The sequence below is a fragment of the Perca flavescens genome, chromosome 22 (genome assembly GCF_004354835.1).
Source record: "Perca flavescens isolate YP-PL-M2 chromosome 22, PFLA_1.0, whole genome shotgun sequence".
In the NCBI taxonomy this organism is placed as follows: Eukaryota; Metazoa; Chordata; class Actinopteri; order Perciformes; family Percidae; genus Perca; species Perca flavescens.
In genome coordinates, this window is record NC_041352.1 from 14805669 (window position 1) to 14825110 (window position 19442).

At 39.3% G+C, this 19442-nt stretch overlaps 2 protein-coding genes, 1 long non-coding RNA gene and 2 other non-coding genes across 9 annotated transcripts in view; 3 read left to right on the top strand and 2 right to left on the bottom strand.

Moving 5' to 3' along the window:
- Window positions 1–509: 509 nt before the first annotated feature.
- trim55b (tripartite motif containing 55b) lies at window positions 510–9208 on the bottom strand. Of its 3 annotated transcripts, XM_028569511.1 has the most exons (9): window positions 9029–9208; window positions 7472–7534; window positions 6729–6898; window positions 5829–6006; window positions 5511–5606; window positions 2097–2330; window positions 1972–1994; window positions 1388–1512; window positions 510–1301 (listed from the first exon to the last, which is right to left on the bottom strand). In XM_028569511.1, exons 1-9 carry the CDS (start codon window positions 9029–9031, stop codon window positions 1129–1131), a joined length of 1065 nt encoding a protein of 354 aa, XP_028425312.1. In that variant the 5' UTR covers window positions 9032–9208; the 3' UTR covers window positions 510–1128. The 3 variants fall into 3 exon arrangements, with proteins under 3 accessions (XP_028425312.1, XP_028425313.1, XP_028425311.1); XM_028569512.1 differs by lacking the exon at window positions 7472–7534; XM_028569510.1 differs by lacking the exon at window positions 9029–9208 and having other exon boundaries at window positions 7472–8304.
- LOC114549268 (uncharacterized) lies at window positions 8411–10453 on the top strand. Its single transcript, XR_003691523.1, has 2 exons — window positions 8411–8791; window positions 9973–10453. It is a non-coding gene; the product is annotated as an uncharacterized LOC114549268 (long non-coding RNA).
- Window positions 9189–9261, bottom strand: trnaa-agc (transfer RNA alanine (anticodon AGC)). The gene has a single exon. It is a non-coding gene; the product is annotated as a tRNA-Ala (tRNA).
- trnay-gua (transfer RNA tyrosine (anticodon GUA)) lies at window positions 9507–9592 on the top strand. The gene is given in 2 exon segments: window positions 9507–9543; window positions 9557–9592. It is a non-coding gene; the product is annotated as a tRNA-Tyr (tRNA).
- Window positions 10454–12517: 2064 nt separating the features above from the next.
- pde7a (phosphodiesterase 7A) overlaps window positions 12518–19442 on the top strand; it is a 29451-nt gene continuing 22526 nt past the window's right edge. For 2 of the 3 annotated variants that reach the window (XM_028569507.1, XM_028569508.1), the window contains exon 1: window positions 16631–17719. In XM_028569507.1, coding sequence (XP_028425308.1) covers window positions 17582–17719 — 138 coding nt within the window. In that variant the 5' untranslated portion in view covers window positions 16631–17581. Of the gene's footprint in view, window positions 12607–16630; window positions 17720–19442 lie in introns of those variants that run through there. The other variant, XM_028569509.1, reaches the window with a different exon arrangement.

Here is a 19442-nt window from a genome sequence, read left to right on the forward strand (position 1 = left end):
CAAGAGCTGTGGCTGTGAGTCATCCTATTCAGTTTGGCCCATTTAGCAACTTGGGGCTTAGTGCTGCATTGAGCCCATTTGTAAAGAATCCAACTCACCGAGAGACGGTGTACAATAATTAGATTGGACTCGGCCGACTATCTCAATAGAGGAGTCACAAGGTGAGACTTCTGCAGGGCAGCAAATATATAACTAAAGGTTTGAGGCACGCTGCAGTCTAATATGTACAGTAAGTCGTAGGCAGGAATGGTATCATGACCATGAACTGTCTGAACAATCTATAAAAATGGCACTAATGCTTTTTCTAGATAGATTTCTTATGACAGAAATAAATTAAAATGATTGTGAAGAAGAAATAAAGGGAGGGAGAAAGAGAAAAATGTTTGTCTTTACACATGCACACACACAGACACACAAATGGGTAAGGGTGTTACACAAAATATTTTTCATTAGTAGTTTAAACCTGAAGTACAGTGACAGAGCCAAGATTTGAGAGATACTATGCAGAAGGTGTTTGTACAATTCAGTTTTAATGACACATAATAATACACTGTAACATAACAAAGAATACGACACATAATACAGCCTGTTACGTGTAAGAAATACTGAAATGTCACAGTGATAGTTTCTTACTACTCATAAAGTTATATCAGTCATAAAAAAGTATACGACCAGGAGGAAAACCTGAGGCCCTCTTGTCATGCTCGCTAATGATGCAGTTCAAGCAGTGAGTCGCAAAAGGTCAGCTACATAAAAAATGTATAATTTCTGGAACCAATAGACACCCGTAGACTGTCTGTCATTTGGTATGTCAAAAAAAGCTACTGAAGAAGGAAGCAAAATGTGTATTTAAAAAAATTAAATAAAAAAAAGTATATGATCAGTCAGTATGCAGTGATGCACGCTAACATAATCACAATTAAAGAGAGGAAAGGGAATTGAAACTTCTGTCTCTTCCTTTAGATCTACCTCAGCTACTCAGACTTTCCCTTCGGCGCAGATCTAAATCTGTCTCACTGTTCCCAGATCTGGGAGAAAAGTATCACAACTGACCTGAAATCAACATTTCAGCAAAGCAAAACTTATCCTGCTCCTGGTTAAGGTGTTGTCTGGGCCGGCGGCTGACAGCTAGGTGGAGGCAGCGCTCTTGGCTGCGCTTGGGGAGGAGCTACTCTGCTGGGTGGCAGGAGGTTCGACAGAGGCAGCTGTAACAGCACTGCCTCCCGAAACAGTCTGGGCCCCCTCTCCTTCCTCGGTGCCTGCTTCTCCATCCTCATCCTCTTCATCCTCGTCTTCATCCTCTGTAGAAAGGATAGGAAGGGAAATAAAAGTCTGACTACTACAAGTCGCAGCTGTAAGCCGTAACTTGCTGCCATCACCAACTCACCATGGGGGAAGTCAAGGCTGCGCAGGGCCTTGCCCTCTTTGTTGAAGTCGACAGTGTAATGATCCATATTTTCATAGCCACGCTCAACTTTGTCCAAGTGTGCTGTACTGGATGCTTCTGCAAGCCTGAGTGCAAAAGGTGCAATTTGCATGATTTATGGAGGGAACAAAATTTACCCACAGACAGACAGACAATGTAACACTTGTTATACATCATCAGCCTGTGATGTTTAGCACATTCTGCAAGTTATTTCAGGATGCTGCATCTAAAGATAATTATTTGCTACATTTCACAGAATTACTTTTGACAGCTGCCAGAGAGCAGGTGTGACGTCGCTGCATTAGGCTGAGGGGTTTTTAGGTGCTGATGTTAATTTGGTAAATTGTTCACATGAATATGAAAAAAGCAACTGCAAACAAAAGGGAAAGAAACATCCAGTTGTAATTTTTAATAGTGTTAAGCCAGAAAGGATTTTTACCTTAAAACAACAATGTGTTATCTTTTTTACATAGCAAACATACTGTATTTCCCCTTACCCATTGCCAGTGTAATTATTGATGCATAAAGACATGTAGGCTACTCACTTTTTGAGGAGAGGCTTTGTGTTCTGAAAGAGACAAGAGAAAGAAAGACTACATATCTATTCAACTTATACATAAAATATTGGTAATTGTAAACATTTTATATGGTATTTGGTATTGACTCTGACCTGTAGAAATAAAGCCATTTCCGGCTCCTCCATAGTCTGGATACCCAACTCCACCATCTTACAACTTTCCTCCAGATGGTCTCCGTACTTCCTGGTCAGTCCCCGGATATAGTTCACCTTCTCTTCCTGTTCGGCCGTCACCTTCTGACTCATCTCCCTCTTCTTTGCCTCCAGAACTGAGTACAGCAGGTCAAACTTCTCACACACCAGGGTCTTCTGCCTCCGACCATTCTCCTATACATGTACGAGTGAGAGACGGAAGGAGACACATGTACACACACACAGGGAAAGATTATAAATTCTGAAAGTCCATTCATATAAATCATCATCATCATTCATCTCAGTCTTTTGAGTAAGACATGTTTGTAAATGCAACTCTATGGTACAACAGAGTTTAGAACATTCAAAACCAAAGATAGTAATAGCTGTTGCTTTCTGTGTACGTTCATGTAAATACTGTAAACTAAAAATGTTGTGGTTAGTCTGTCTTCTGCCCTTTAGATAGTGCCATATGTGAAGGGAGAACATTCTGCATGTCTGCCCTGATTAACGCCACTGAGGGTGACACAACATGGGGGACTGGAGCCACTCCACCTTCCTCCCTACTATGTGCAACTGTGGGATGTGAACCATAGGAAAGCTGTCTTTTCTCCCCCCATTAAATATGTCGATGGGGCAGCACGCTGCTAAGTGCATGTACACTGTCAACCCAGATTTAGTTGTAATTAAACTTTTTAGTGGTCACCACTTGTTATTTCATGTTTTGTTAAAAAACATATGCATTACTAAATCACATTAGTTGTTTGCAATGCAATAATATAAATTCGATTTATTATTATTATTATTAATAATCAGCTTAAGAATGCAGTGCACAGATCATGTTAAGCAGAGATAACTAAGGGTGTTAAGTTTCTGTATGGGAGGGGTAGGGTCATTTGAACTCTTCTGGGCGATGCAAAGGCTCATGGGGAAAAAAAAAATATGTTCTGAACGGTTGCTGTCGTAGTTAAAGTGGGTTTTAATAATGTTCTGTTAATGTTTTGAGTGTGCATTTATGTTCTGGGTTCAGGGTTTTAGTTTTGTAAGGTTGACTTAGTGTTTATGTGTATCTACATTTATTGTTGCACCAGATTGGAAATCAGTAACTCTCCTGAGTAAAACTTTCCATGCAGTACAATACATTGGGAAATTACAATGTTTTATGTATATTGTTTTCCTTTCTGTTGCTTGTAGCCAAGGAGAACACAGAAGATTAAAAAACACGATGGATTCTTCAGAAGAGGTAATTATCTTCATTTGAGTTTCTGCGCGCGAAAGTCGCCAGACAACTCAACTCAACTCAACTCAACTTTATTTATAAAGCACTTTCAAAACCACAAGTGGAACCAAAGTGCTGTACATAAGGTATAAAAACATAATAGCTTAAAAGACAATACAAACAAAACAAACAACTTACAAAGCATTATCAAATGCTAAGGAATTACCAATTGAGAGTTGTGTGGAGCTGATAGTACGGTGGCCCTGAGAGGCCACAACACGCAACATTAAGAAAACGCACACAAATAGACCAAAGCACGCAATAATAAGAAAACACACGCAAATAAACCACAGCACGCAACAATAACAAAACACATGCAAATAGCCCACAACATAATGGAAGTGTTTCCAGGGGACACTTTTAAGTGATGCACACGTGCCTCAACCATTGGCGTTTCCGGTACATAGACAGACCAACAAAACGACAATTTTAACAATTTAAATATTTTTAAATAAGAAGCTTTTATTTTGCCTTTGATGGATCGTTTGTTTAAATATCACAACACATGTCCATCATAAGATTAACGGGAACTTGTGGTTAGCTGCCTTTTCGGAGTTAAACTCCACAAGCTGGCCGGCCGTCTCACACGCACACACACACACACACACACACACACACACACACACACACACACACACACACACACACACACACGTGTGCGGCCACAGCGCAGCAGGGAGAGGCGGGGGAGAGAGAGATACCCGTTTCTCATCGGGAGACTTGTTTAAATTATGACATAGGCTACATACATTATATTTGGTATTTAGTTCATACTTTTTTTGGTGTGTTTGTTTTCTGATTTATAAGAAGTTGAGTTTCAGTCTGTATGATAAATGAACAGTTGTACATAAAGTGGTAACATGCTATGGCATGTTATGTAGACTAAAGGAGAGACACCAACCTTTATAATTTGAATTGCTAATTTCCATCTGTTGTCCCTGGGCATATACAGTGCACTACAATAATATAGAATATTAATATCACATAACACTAATAGGGACACCTAGGACACACCAGTGCATAGCTCTACTTCTTTTTATAACTTAAACTGACTTAAACTAATACACTAATAGTCGGGATCGCATTCCATTCTTTTGAATAAGTTAGGGGTGTTTGAGCTAAACCATAAACAATAAAATTAAAGCTCAATAAATTTTATTTTTAATAGTTGTAACATTGTGAGGTTTTCTTGTCCGGAGAGGGTTTAAATACAAAGTGATTATATTGTTGTGGTTTCAAACGGTTAACAGCGTTTTCTGTGCTTGTGAACTTGCAAGTTCATTCTTCCAAGAACAACCAGCAAGAATGTTCTCCCCAAGAACACAAGTCCTTTTTTTTTCATTTTTGAGATTGAGAAACGCCACATCTCTGCAGCTGCGTGTGCATCACTTAAAAGTGTCCCCTGGAAACACTTCCGTTGTGTTGTGGGCTATTTGCATGGGTTTTCTTATTGTTGCGTGTTGTGGTTTATTTGCGTGTGTTTTCTTATTATTGCGTGCTTTGGTCTATTTGTGTGCGTTTTCTTAATGTTGCGTTGGCCTCTCCGTATGATAGTCTTAATTAGCGGTGTATCAACTCATGGACTCTGTTCCCTCAATCGACGTTCATTAATATAAAAAAATTCCGCACTAGAGCTTTAACTTAATATGCTTATTTTAGACAACATGACTCCAGAAAATTAATTTATGTTTACTAATGATTTTTAGTAATGACTACTAATGTAAACTTGATTTGTCTATTGCATCAACTTACCGCTCTGTGTTAAAACTTGACCTGTTAAGTTTCACCTTGTGTAAAAACTTAGATGGTTTAAGGCAACGGGTTTCCACCCAAATTTCTAGAAAAATGTCAACTAATTTGTGATAACAGTGTAGAAGAAAATGTGGAAAACAGAGAGAAAGTGAGACTGAGACACCAAAACTTTAATTTCCCCCTCTCCACCTCTCTGTCTTAGTCTTACCGACAGATGAAAGCAGACAGAGTTGCAGTGACACATTGTGTCTGTTTAAACGTCTGTGCAGGTGCATTAGTGTGTTCAGAGAGCAAGGCTTGCTGCGTGAGTGAGCGGCCAGGCACTGCAGCAGTTGGACACTGACCTCTATGGCACGACAGGCTTCCTCAAGCTGACTAATGATGCCTTGCATCCTGTCGTTGTTACCAACCATCATGGCAATCCCGTCACTCAGCTCTGTCTGGGGGACAAGGACATGGCAGAGTAAATACCTGAGACCAAGTGTGATTCAAATCTGGGACAAAGTTAAAATGCATGTAAATGTACTTTATGATGAAACATGGTCAGATTGAGATTTTCATGATGTACTTTTTAACACACACCCATGTTTATCTAATATTATATTTCTAATACTCTGATGATTGACAGTATTCATTATCTCCATGAGTATCTCAGGCCTCACCTTCTTTGTCTGGTAGATGCTGGTGATAGGTGCCACCTCACAGTCTTTGTGAGCTCCAAAGACCTTACACATAGAGCACGTGGGCACACCATGGGTCACACAGTAAATGTTGATCTTTTCTTCCTCGTGAACATCACACATTGGCATTCCTTCCTTTCTCTCTGGCTCTGGCTTGGTGCTGTTGGGTTTAAAGAAAACAGTGGTATCTTCCTTTCAGGTCGTACATACATTTCAGTGCATATTGATGTGACCTAGGCCTATAATGTCAGTTTGATAATGTCACAAGTACACATCTCAGTAGTTTATTGACAATCCATCAGTCTTGCCTTGCCATGGGCATGGAATGTCAGCACTGTAATCAATACATCACTATTACACTGTGCAATATACAGGTGTGCTTGCAGGTGTTTAGCGTTATCTTTTATGAATAACTCATACTAATATTGTCAAGCAATTTGATCCCATAAAAATGAATCAAAATATCAGTTAATTGTCTATAAAATAGTTTACTTAATAATGCCACAACATCTTGAGCCAGTATGAGGTTAAGCATCCTAAGTGCAGTGGCTCTTATGTCAGACAAGCCTTTTGGATATACAGCCAACTACTCAGATCAGGGAAATCATCGGTGTAGATTGATGACTAAAACTAGAAACCTCCTGTCTCCATCTCTCTGACTCAGGAGCCGCTGGCACTAAGGCCACACCAGCAACTGTTACAATTCCTGCCATCACACCACCAGTTTATCCTTATTCTCATTTACTATCTTCTATTTAAAGACAGCTTTGATTGATAAACAAAGCTATTATCTGAACTGTAAGGTGATCACTGTTTAATTAGATTTTGTCTTCTATCAAGAGCAACTGAAGAGAGCACATCTATGTATCTGATCTGTTTCACCTGCTGGACTCCTGTTTGAACATGTCAATGATGTTCTCAACCAACAGGTTCCTTTGCAGCCCGTAAACACCGTGCCTGTCCAGAACCACCTCATGTCTGCAGGACGGGCATCGGAAGCGGCCACCAGACGTCAATGAGCCACCTCTCGTAGGAAGGTATGGGTTTGAAGCCTGTAAATAATTAAGTAAACAGCTCAAACCTCAAATTTAGTATGATGACAGTTTTAATTGATAAATCAATCTTATTTGCAAAAATCAATTAAATTGTTTCACTCAACAATTGTTTCACTCATAATACAAAAGTGAAACCCCATCACAAAAATATGAAACTGCCCTGCTAACTCTCCCAAATTGGTTGACACGGGTTTTATTGAAGGGACTAAAACTTAACAACAACTAAATCAATTAAATTTCCTAAGCTTTCAATGTTTTCTGATGCTGGTAATGATGAATTATAGTATTATTGTTTGTAAACACAGCCTTCCCTTAGTGATCAGTTGTGACACAAAGAATGCTCAATTGCTGTCTAAAACTCTCCAATTATATGAGAATATCATATACATGTACTCTTTGTTGTCCTAACAGTTACTGGTTTGGCCTTTCATACATAAAAAGTATAGGGAAGTTCATAAAAACATAGGCTGTTAGTTGGAGATGCAAATATAAACAAAAACTGTGTTCTTTAAGTGTATACATACACTTAATGCTAAAAACTAATCAGTGGCATTTCTTTCAGTTTCTTACCTGGAAAACATCATTGGCACATTTTCTACAGAGGTTGTGCTGGCAGGGTAGGATGACGACAGGCTTTGTAAACATTTCCAGACATATGGGACAAATCAGCTGTTTCTCCAAGTTATCCATGGTATTCATTTTTGACTAACGCTTTCACCAAGACATACAACACTACACTAATTAGTAAGACCAGTAAAGCTGGAAAAGTTAAAGAGTCCTTTTCTGAAAGCAATCTCCAGTAGGAGAGAGTAGGCCTGCTGCTCTTGTCCTAGCGGGTGTGGGTTCCTATCTCGCTGGTGTCAGTTCTGTTTTTAGAAGCTATTGCTGTCACGTCAAAGGTTGCCATTTTTACCTTGCCCATATTTGAAACTGGGCAGGGGCAGTACTGAACAGCTGCCTACCAAACTCTACATCTTCCTCTACACTGCTTTCAGAGGTGACTTGGTGTCTCTGTCCAGTCTATGTAAGTGAAGACCTAACATCACATCTAGAAAGCAGTTAACGTTATTGCAAAGCCGTGACAAAAGGATGTCGAGGCTACCAGATTACTATGCGTTTAGCTAAGTAAAATGTAGCATCAGCAACATGGTCACAATAATTATATATATATATTTCTCCTGCGGTCTCTGAGCACATGATTGGTTTAATGATACATCCATGCTTTAGTTCTCATAACATAATCTTGCATTTACACATTAACGTTATATGAACAGCTAATGTTACAGTATCTATATGGAAAACGTTTTAGTTATATAGATGTGCTAAACTATGACATGACGTCTTTTAATGGTTTACGGCCTGGTAAACGTTACCCTGATGTTAATACTAACTTTTTAGCATTACGTTTATGATAACTTTTTTAGATAACCGTTAGAGACGCGTTATTGTGGATCCCACGTAACTTCTAGGCAAGAGCGTTAGAGACGCTAGCTGCGCTAGCTATTACCGTCCCGGGTGCCACATTTGTTTATTAGGCATGAACATGACTAGCCTGCTCGCTGATTGGCTAGTAGTCGTTACCTTCGTTGGGATTGTTGTAAATGAATCTGGCTAAACCATAGACTGTATATATAAGTATGTATATAAGGGCTAAACAGGAGGTGTCGTTTTTAAATCAGCCTGAAAAAGAGTTAAAATAAGAATGTCAGGGTAAGCCAATCAGAGGCAGAATAATGTAGAGTAGGGCGGGGAATGCCTTCTTTGCCATCCTGGGAAAAGAATACTCGCATCCCAAGCAAGTAGCTTGCTAGCTAGACATCGAAAGCGACATCCGTACGAACTTCGAAGCAGCAACTGCACACCAAAGAGATGATGTCCATTCGTCAAAAGGTAAATTAACTTATAACATGTGTTACCTAAGTACAAACAACCGAAAGGGAACGGCATTTTCAACAGCACTGAACAAAATTATGTCGTCTGTAAAAATTGTAACACTAGCGGTTAGTTAGCAAATTTTTCTTTCATAGCTAGCTTGCTAACTCTATACGTTAGCTAGCTAGTTCCATAGACAGTATGGCTAGTTCTTTGCACTTGGGCAGCCAGCTAGCTATGCTAAAGCTAACTTACCATCTATGAGATTTGTGACCGACCTTTGTAGTATTCGTAACTCTATTATTAAAGTTACCAGTAAATCAAAAAAAAAAAAAAAAAAAAAACGCCTGGACTATTCAAATGTCCATTATCACTGTGGTCCGTGGAAGCAATGTAAAACGCACCTAAAAAGCTCTGGAGAATGCGGGCATCGATCCCGCTACCTCTCGCATGCTAAGCGAGCGCTCTACCATTTGAGCTAATTCCCCTTCAGAAAACAGAGGCAATGGTTTTTAATTTTAACTTCATGGAAGGGATGTCTTGTAATGTATGACAAGCTATGGCAGTTTTGGCGTTCGCACCTCTCATAATACATCCATGGTTTGCCCCAGTCTAAACAATCTTAACTGGAGCGAACGCGATTTTGCACCTGTTATAGCGAAACTGTTCGTTCGAGACTTGTAAATCACCAAGGCACTGTTTTAAGGAAATGTTACGAAATGTGAGCATGCTCCCTTCGATAGCTCAGTTGGTAGAGCGGAGGACTGTAGTGGATACATGGTAATCCTTAGGTCGCTGGTTCGAATCCGGCTCGAAGGAGGGAAATATTTTTACCAAAATGCAATTCAGTACTATTCCGTAATTATGCAAACGTTTCTTTCTAAGGGCAGTGTTATCCATATATATAGTGTTATCAGCTTTTATACTCGTTGGTGCTACACAAACAGACTCAAACTATTTATACAAGTTAGTGCTGTTATTTACCATTTGAGAAGTAAACTATATGGTGTGTTTGCGATCCCTACACCCTCATTTTTTTCATTTTCTGTGTGTGTTTCTAGCTAGCTGTAGCTCATTGATATTTTTTTGTTCTGCAAATTTCTGCATTTACACACTTAAAGCAAATAACTATCTTGCTTGGGAGAAGATGAAACTTAGTGTCTAACATATTGCTATTTTCTGTTCCTCTGATATTACAGATTATATTGAGAAAGGAGTTGGAATTATGCTATTTACTAATTGCCACAACTGTTCTCTGTAAACCTGGCAACAGTTGTCTGAGAGTTTTTCACTGTCAGACAACTTTCACTGAAGCCTGGGCCCCCTGTCCGAAAATGCGACATGGCACCCCACCGCTCAGCAACCGCTGGGGTCAGGTGTGCTGCCACATGGGCGGCAGTGAAGGTCAGGGGCCTTGATGGACCAAACCTGGGCGGCAGTAATGGAGCGCTGGAGTTAAATTCATGCATGTGTATGAGTGTTTTAATTTATTTACATACATTTATGATGTCTCAATATCTTCTCAATGTCTTCTCAGATGAAGGAAATCCTTTAAAGTGAGGATATTTTTCAGGTCTTTACAGGTTAAGTGTAAACATTCTTGAATTCAAAACCCCATCGTTTTTAAGTTTCATGATGTGTTTCAAAAATGTATCAATTAAAGGTTCAACATATAAACGATTACTGCTGTTATTGTAATTATTTGTTTTTGACCCAAACTGTATGTGTTGGCATTTTTTCAGGAGGAATCTCACCTGAAAATATATTGTTTGTTTTTGCCCATACTGGTGTACTACTACAATACTGTTTAACTACATAGACACCCAGGGAGCTGTACTTGTCGTACATTTCTCCTCCTAGTGCCATATGACAGCAATGAGAAGGTAAGATCCTACAAAGTTTAAGGTGTTTTATTGCACATGGTTGGTATTGATTAAAATAACATTGTTTTGGTTGAAAATTTGGTCCAAAGCGACTGAGATATCTGAAGCACTTTGGATTTCAGCGTCTTTCTCAATGACACTTCCATGTGTATAGACAGGAGGAGCCCGGGATCAAACTATTTTTAATCAATTAATGAACGACCCTCTAAACTAGCAGAGGTACTGCCCCCATGTAGTAGTGACATTACTCAGGCGGGTTTCCATTTTTGAGTTTTTTAGAATCCATTGATATTTTCAACAAATTATTCTTGTTTTTTTTAGTGATGTTACATTTTAAGATACTAGGGAAGTCTGTGTCAGATCCTCACAGTTCTGGTAGCTTATGACCCATCTAAGCATACCTAATGTGGTTTTTGATCACACTTTTTCTCTGACTCATACAAAATGACATCTGGCTTCCTTGCACCTCTATTCCCTTTATAATAAGGCCACGTGGCTGTGCACACTGCTTTTCACACAGGTACGTCAGAGTCAGTGAGTCATATTTTAAACATTTTAGAAATGTTATCACTGAAAATGTATCTCTTTGTTTTATATAGTTTCCACCCTCTCTCTCTCTCTCTCTATATATATATATATTTTTTTTTTTTTTTTTGCGGTCTACAAAAAAAATTGTTTTCTCATTACTTTGTGATGCTGTGGGCTCACCACTTCATTCAGTTTTAATTAGTAGTCTTTAAAAAGGCTGAACTAGTGTGATTACATATTCATTAACAACAACCAAGGACTGCTCAAATGCTCACCATTTAGATGGCTCAATTAAGAAGGATGTTCTGGGTTATGTCTTTGTGATTGAAATTAATTCATAATTTTAAGCCATTACTGCCTGACTCATTAAATTGCAGTCTGTTGGTAAAAGGGCAATAAAGATTGAAGATTGACAAATTAAGAGCAGTATGAAGATTACCTGACAATGAAAAGCCAATGTGAATGCCAGCCAGAAGCTGCCAGTTTGAGTGTGACCCTCCTGTTCAGCTATTTTGGTCAGCGGTGGTACATGGTGTTTTTCTAGTAAAAGGGTGTGCAGGTAACTGTCAAAGGCAACAAAATACACACATGTACTCACACACAACCACACATAAAGGTCTACAAGCTCATAAGCATGATAAAAGTTTATATGGAACCAGAACAGGGAGCAGAGCAAAGGGTGCCATCTGTTCTCTTGTATGAATATTTCAGTTAGGTGGAAGTCATATTGTATTCATACAGATGGTAAGCAGTCATTGCTGGTGATTTAAAAGGTCTTTGTAAGCATTTTCAGATAATGTGGTCTATTTTGTGCTTTTTCACATTTGTCCTAAAAAGACCCACTGAAGTGAAATTCTTCACCTCAAAACATCACTTAGTATGTGATCGGGGATTACTTAGTAGACTCTAGAGTAATTGTTAAAGTTATCAGTAATTCAATGTGGACTTCCTTTGGATGAACACAAATATTTAATTATGAAAAGTAATGGTAAAAAGTATCTCATTTAAATAAAAGCAGACACCACTGTTATTATCATAATTGGTATTTCCCACGTTATTTGAGAATGTTGAGGACAGAGTTGAATAGTGAAAATAATAAAGTGATGTTGTCTAATTCATGGGTGAAATAGTTTGTAACGATTATGGACAGTTTACCAAAATTCCATTGCACTCATTTTCAAAGGACAAACTAGACATTTATTATTTATTTATTTTATTTACTCTAAACTCATATAATACTTTGGCAAGTTTTGACAAGCAGACAAGTGTGCAAAATGTATGATAATGTGGGAAACAGGTGCTTTCTGATCTATTTTCCCTTTTGAATTGTTAGACTGTGAGCTTCTTCCATGTCCGCCTGTAAGACTTCCCCAATGGCCTCGTGTGTGCAGATCCAGAACAGAGTAGAGCTCTTCTCCTGAGGTAGACAACGACTCTTTCCTTAGTTCTGACATCCTTCTGTATCATTACCTGCTAAATAGAAGCCAGGTAAATGACCACATGTACTGAACGTCTAACCAGGCATTACATAATAATACTACACATTTTAATGAAAATACAGATATGTTTTGCTTGTGTAATCCTAATTATATGATTTTGTAATTGTGTCAATATGGATAACCCCGTGTAAGTATAAGAAGGGTTACAGAAAGTGGATTTTCATGATAAATGAATATGGTGAATGCCTCACATCATTTTTGACATGTAGTCACTTAATAAGAAAGATGAAATCAAACAGCCCGATTTCCACATGGAGTTTTATGTAACATCCTCTCCCATACAATGACGTAAAAGAGACGTCAGTCTGTTTTAACAGGCACCATTGCAGCTCATGGTCATGGGAAACTAAGATGCGCTCAGCATTCAAGCGCCTCTCTCAGCCTCTGCACCACGAGTGCAGTGCACATTGTTTCATCTCTTTAATTCAAAGTGTAGTGAAGCAGCAGTTTCCACACCAAGAGCCTGCCTCCACTAAGCAGGTTACACAGTAAATATGCATCCTTAAACATTTAATCTCATGGATGTTTGAAGTTATTTTTAAGAAGTTGTTGTCATGATTATGCAGCATAATCGCTAAATTGTCTTGTTTTTTCACTTGTGGCTGAGACCCTAAGAGGAGAAGATAGAGAGACTTTGGAAAGGTGTAGCGCAAAGTCATCATCAAGTTTTCTTTGATGCAGAGACAGTGTGAATCAAGCAAGCAATTCCCACCATTTTTGTGGTTCATTCTGTAAATTAGGTATACGGGAAATAATCTGTGACAAAACATGCACCCCCCGGGGATTGGCCAATGACTCACCATTTAAATCTGGATCTAAGTGTCTCAACATAAAGTTGTAGGCATTCATAATTTGGTTACGAAATAAAATAATCTATTTTCACCAAAGACATAAAAAAAAGCCCTAGTGATTAATTATTTTTGTGTATATATTTGGGCTTTAATTAAATAGCGCCAGTGTGGGATCAGGAAAAGAGAAATGTAACCCGCTGGACACCCTATTAGTGCCAACTTATGAGCTTCAATATTACAATACATCAATCTTTTAGAGTTTAGATTCTGTTCCAGCTGCTACCGCTATGTTGTTTTATTTTTTCCAGCCATCAAATTATTTTTTAAATAAACAATGCCAATCAATCAGACAACCTAAATGTCAATGCTGATCAAAGGAGCATCATACTGTAGTTTCAATCGAGGCCTTCAACACAGTAAAGGAGTGCCATCTAGTGGTAGGAACATTGTACTTGTGTTTATGCTGTTGCATTTGGAGCTTATGATTCATATTCCTTTCAGTGTGTTTGTGGATGGAAAAAAGTGATTTGTCACTTTAATAACACATGAATAACACATTAAGCAGTCACACGTTGATGCTATCTGGGACTCTGCATCTGAGTCATTAGGTGTATCACTTATGGACTTATTATTTTACACTAGCGCTACATACTTTATTTCCATTGCACATATCCAAGTCCGGAAATGCAAACTGTAGCAGTCAGTCCAAGGTGATTTGCAACATTTTGCTTTTATTTGGCAGACATTATATAGTTGTCACTATATTGGAGAAGATATACCTAATATCAGTTTCACTGCACAATTAATACCTTCTGATTACAAACCAAAAGTCTTCTCTTTTAAGTATGCTTAAGATATACTGTAATTAACCTCAATATTTCTTTAATTTTTTATCCTTCAAGCACAATGTCTGTGTAAGCACTCTTTTTCACCACAAGGTGGCTCTAAATACACACAATACAGTTCTAGATGTTCGTAATGGCATTTAAAACAAAAGTATACTACAGTATGAAAGTTATGTTTATTTCTTCTAATTCAACCCAATGGTAATAGCTATCAATTTTAATATGAGTGCGATAACAGGTGCAAATGTATGGTGAATTAATAGTGGTGCAAATGTAATTAATTAGTTAAGGGAAATATTAGACATGTGCAAGGGGATGTGCAGTTATATCAAATATAACATTTGGAATGTCATGGAATGTCCGTTTGCAGATTTACACGTCTGTTTGTTAATGTTAAGAGTTGTGTTTGTTTACAGATGCACATAGAATCTTTACGTCAAAGAGCACTATAGGTGTAAAAAGCTGCGTGGGCAATTAAGCAATAGATAATGACTCCTGTAATACCCAGAGTGTTGTCAGAGGGGAACAGGTAAATCTATTAGAGGCACCACAGCGGTTTGGAATCTGTCTCCAGAGCCCTCTTGGCAAAAACAGAGTCAGGGGGAGTGGAGCACTGGGGGACCTTACAGGCAGATACTGTAGCTGTAAACTCAAGGGGAATGAGGTATGCAGCTCACCTGCAAGCTAATGCTAGAGGTGGATACTAGTGTAGTTAAACACACCTACTATATTCTACGAAGGTGTGTGTCTGTGCGTGGTGTTTGTTAGTTTGCATGTATGTGTAAATGTGGCAACAAAAATGGCCTGGAAGAGATAATGAACAGAAATGATGCGCTGTACTGTGTGCGCACACACACGTGATGGGCCATTGACGTAGTCAATATGCCAGATCAAGCATTTTTGGAATTGTATGGCAATAACAGGTTTGTAAGCTGTGAATGGAAAAACTGAACCACCTATGTGTGATTGACTTTCTCTGCTCTGTTTGCAGCTAACACCTTGAAAAATCAAGATGTGACAAGTTAGTCATTTACACTAACACTTAAAAGTATAGCAGTTAACACACAATTAAATGATTTTAGTGTGTATTCTCAGCTGCAAGGTATTTCACCATCCAGGGTGGAAAGTAATTAATTAGAAGTAGTCATTGAGAAGCTTCATCACCTACTTGTACTTCAGTAATTCAACTTTCACATTGTTTTTTTTTAATTGATTTTTTTATTAAGTGTTCTACTCATGTTTGCAAAGACAAACGTTTCTGAGAAAGCTACAGTTATGGACAATTTTGGAAGATATGAAATATAAGTTTAACTGATCATCTTTCTCTCTAAACATTTTTTGTAATGAGCTGCACTACTTTGGCAGGCTTTGTGTGGTAGGGCATCAATTATGAAATGGTTTTAGTCAGAATACTACATTTGCCTTGTGAGTAACCTGTAACTGTTACTGATAACTGAAGTCCAATCACCTCTACTTGAGTTGGCTATTCTAGGACTCTTTCCACCTCTGCTACTGTCTACGACACAGTTGTTGTTGTGTTTTGCAGTGTTGCCTTAGTTGCCTGGGAAAGATGCAGGACCTCTAACTGGGGGGTATGATTGTGGGGAACTGCATTCAGACCCATGGAAATGGGGAGGGGATTATGTCTCCATTGGCGCTGGGCCTGACTGTTGCCATGGTACATCTATTGTCCCCCAGCACATGGACATGGCACAGAAACCTCCAGTGAAAATGTTAATGCTCTGGTCTGTTAGTGCTGTGTGTTTTTCTTGATTAATTGTCTTGATTCATGAGGTGCAGCTACACCTTATCATGCAAAAGAAAATCAATGGTCCAGTATCTTACGTACATTTGTTGCAGGCAGATAAACCTAAATATTGCATGCAGACAATAAAATGAGTAACTCAAAGTCTATTTTACAATGCAATCAGCATGTGTCTTGAGTTACCACAATCAGTCATATGGAGCAAATTGCCTCATTCTGACAGCTGCAACAATTTTGCTGTATTTCCTAGGCTGTTTTTCAAACTCCCGGTGAGTCTCAGCTCCCAAGTAGTATGAGTCATGAGAGAGGAAGGTAATCACAGGCAATGATGTGGACCGCCGCAGGGCAAGCCCCGTTGTGGAGGAATACCCTTGAGAAAGTCCACGCCGTCTATAAACGACTGCTCATATAGGTCTTGGGATCGCCCCGGCCGTATAACCAATCATGTAATTTGGTTTATACGTTTTACGCGCTTTTGTCCAATCAGCGTTGTGGTTATAATAGCAGTATTGACGCCATTGGTTTATCTATGACAAGGGCGTTTTTTGCTCGCTCCAACAGCACCATCTCTGGCAGGTGGTGTGTGCTTTAAAACCATACAGTAGGCTAATGTTTAGGACGATAGGAAGGTAGTTATAGGGAAATAAACACACTTTAGGTTTTTAATTTGTCGTCTTTTGGTTGATAGTTTCGTGTTACATGCCGTTACGTTTCTTTTAAACCCACCGGAATCGAAGTGAATGAGATGAACGTCGGGGTTTCCCTCTCTGAGCCAGACACTTAGTGCTTCACGGTCAGCGGTAAATTAGACAACCGCTCCTTCATCATGCAGCTTCTGAAAAAAGACGGAAAAGCCCTACATGTTGATTGTATTTCGTCGCCGGTGTAAATCCGAAAGAGAGAAAAACCTCCCGGCCACCACTGACAAGGGACTCACATCCTGGAGCTGCCTCACCTCATCCGCCAGTGTTGCATACAATATGTTATGTTGATGACATTTTTTGGAAGTGGCCGTGCCTTTTGTTTTCATTTCGGGATATGTGATCTGCAGATCCGTAAACGCCACGAAACGCAAATTAACGGACGTTTTTTTCTGCTTTGAAAATGAGGAAGCGTTTTCATAAACACCCAGAAAATGGCAAGAAGGTCTCGTCGTTCGTGGGCCCGGATTTTACTAAAATAAGAAGGAAAGGAGCAAATGCAACAGCAGCATGAATTTTTTTCCTACAGAATGACACCAAAGGAGGTGAAACGGTGGAGGTAGATAAGACGCAGCATCAATGAAGGCGATCTGGACAAGTTTCGAGTCGATAATGAACAGAAATACTTTACAGCTCGATAGCAGATCGTTTCAACAATATTAAAAGATTTTTTTCGGCTTTGGGAGATTTTCTAATTCACCAGTCATCTGTTTTCGCATTGCATTTGATATCTTTTTCATTATATATATATATATTTTTTTAATACTTTTGATCCGGATCCAGCCCTGACTATTCAATGGAAGTATGTTATCAGCTGCCGGTTTTGCCCCTAGACAGGCCGGTTCCCAAGCATGTCCTCAGCCGGAGGGGAGCCATTAGTTTCAGCTCCAGCTCTTCTCTCTTCGGGGCTCCTGATCCGAGACAGCTGTCCCAGGTAAATAAATTAGAATTCCTTAATCTGTACTGTTAATCATTTAGCCACAGTGAGTTTGGCTTTGTGAATCCCACAGGCCTTAAAACCAGCAATTATTCTTAAAACAAATATATGAATAATACACAGGAATCTTGCAGGTGGTTGTTGGATATCTAGGCCCTAACACACAGTGAGCACTCACTTGCACAGACGCACACATTTTCTTATCTCAGACCTAAAATACACACCAACCTAAAACCACTTTGCATTTGTGCATGTTGCCAACAGATAAAGGCCCTCTTGGTTTACACTACCAGTTTACTCCTGGGATCTGGAACTTGCTATATTTGTCAGAAGGAACGTGCCATACAGTTATTTATGTTAACATCCCTTGTCACATTGACAAAAGAAACCTAAATCATTGAGTCATACTTGAACTTCCTGCTTTCCCAGAGTCTTGTCAAAATGTGCGCTTGGTAAGCCTGCTTCTATGTTTCTGCTCTGCAGTGAAATGAAAAAAAAAAAAAAAAAGGTAGGCCACAACAAGAGTCTTCATGTTATGGGCTCATGTTTTGCAGCATGGTGGGTCAATAGTTAGCACTGTGGCCTCACAGCAAGAAGGTTCTGCGTTCAAATCTAGGTCGTTCTGGGTCTTTCTGTGTGGAGTTTGTATGTTCTCCCCATGTTTACGTGGGTTTCCTCCGGGTGCTCCGGTTTCCATCAAAAAACATGTACTAGGTTCTTCAGTCAGTGCCCTTGATCAATGCACTGGCTCAGATCTGGAGTTGGTCCCCGGGCGCTGTAAATGGCTGCCCACTGCTCCCTTGAGGGATGGGTTAAATGCAGAGAATGAATTTTGCTACATGTATGTGTATGTGACCATAAAGTACCTTCACCTACTCTCATGTACATAGAAAAACTGGCACATGCATCTCCAATCCATTAGGCCTTTGTCCAGTACACTTGCTTAACTAACTGTAACGCACGTGCGCCCGCAACCTCAGCTCAGAAAAGTTGCACATCAAGTCATGAGTCAGTTAAAATGGTAAAACATTCTAACTATTGCTTCAGTAGTTTTGCCCAAAAGCAGCTGGGTGTATTGTCATCTCCTTGGGTCACATCCTGCTAGTTGGTCATGAATAGCCAGTGTTGCATGAAATCTCCCAACACATTAACTAGCATCAAGTAACCATCTTTGACTGTGTGAGCGTCCTCTTCAATAGGCTGTCCATTAGTTCTTTGTGCAAGACGCTGCTCCACATAACCACTCATGTGTGTCCGCTTTGAACCTATCACACCACCACAGGCAGCTCCCTCAAAGGCTAATACATAGCCATGGCTTTGAAAGGCCCTCAATGTTGCTCATTCTCAGTGGTCTTTTTTTTTTTTTTTTTTTTTTTTTTTTTTTCTTCCGCTGGGTTGTTGGTGTTTTTGACAAATGTCATGAAATGTTGGATAACCTGGCAGGACAAGACTTTTCTGTCCATCCATTCATCTTTCTATCCATCCATTCACTCCAGTTATTGTCCTACCACTCCATCTTCATGATCTGTCTTAGTTAGGAAGACTTGTAAAACTGATCCGAAGGCCTGAAGCTATCATGCACCCTGGTGGTTCTTGGACCTTGCTTCTCAGACTGCAGCTGAAAGAAAGGATCGAAAACCCATCTCAGCATAATACTAGATTGCTCATCCTCTGCATACAAACGCAAGTGAAAAGCTAGTGTGTTTTTTGTTTGGGTTCA

What these genes read in the sequence shown, in the direction of transcription:
- trim55b (XM_028569510.1), bottom strand. Translation starts at nt 7,600, where the DNA reads ATGAATACCATGGATAACTTGGAGAAACAGCTGATTTGTCCCATATGT. An exon ending in AAATGGCTTTATTTCTACAG is followed by an intron (nt 1,995 to 2,096) that starts GTCAGAGTCAAT and finishes TGTCTCTTTCAG; the next exon opens with AACACAAAGCCTCTCCTCAA. An exon ending in CAGCCTTGACTTCCCCCATG is followed by an intron (nt 1,302 to 1,387) that starts GTGAGTTGGTGA and finishes TCCTTTCTACAG; the next exon opens with AGGATGAAGACGAGGATGAA.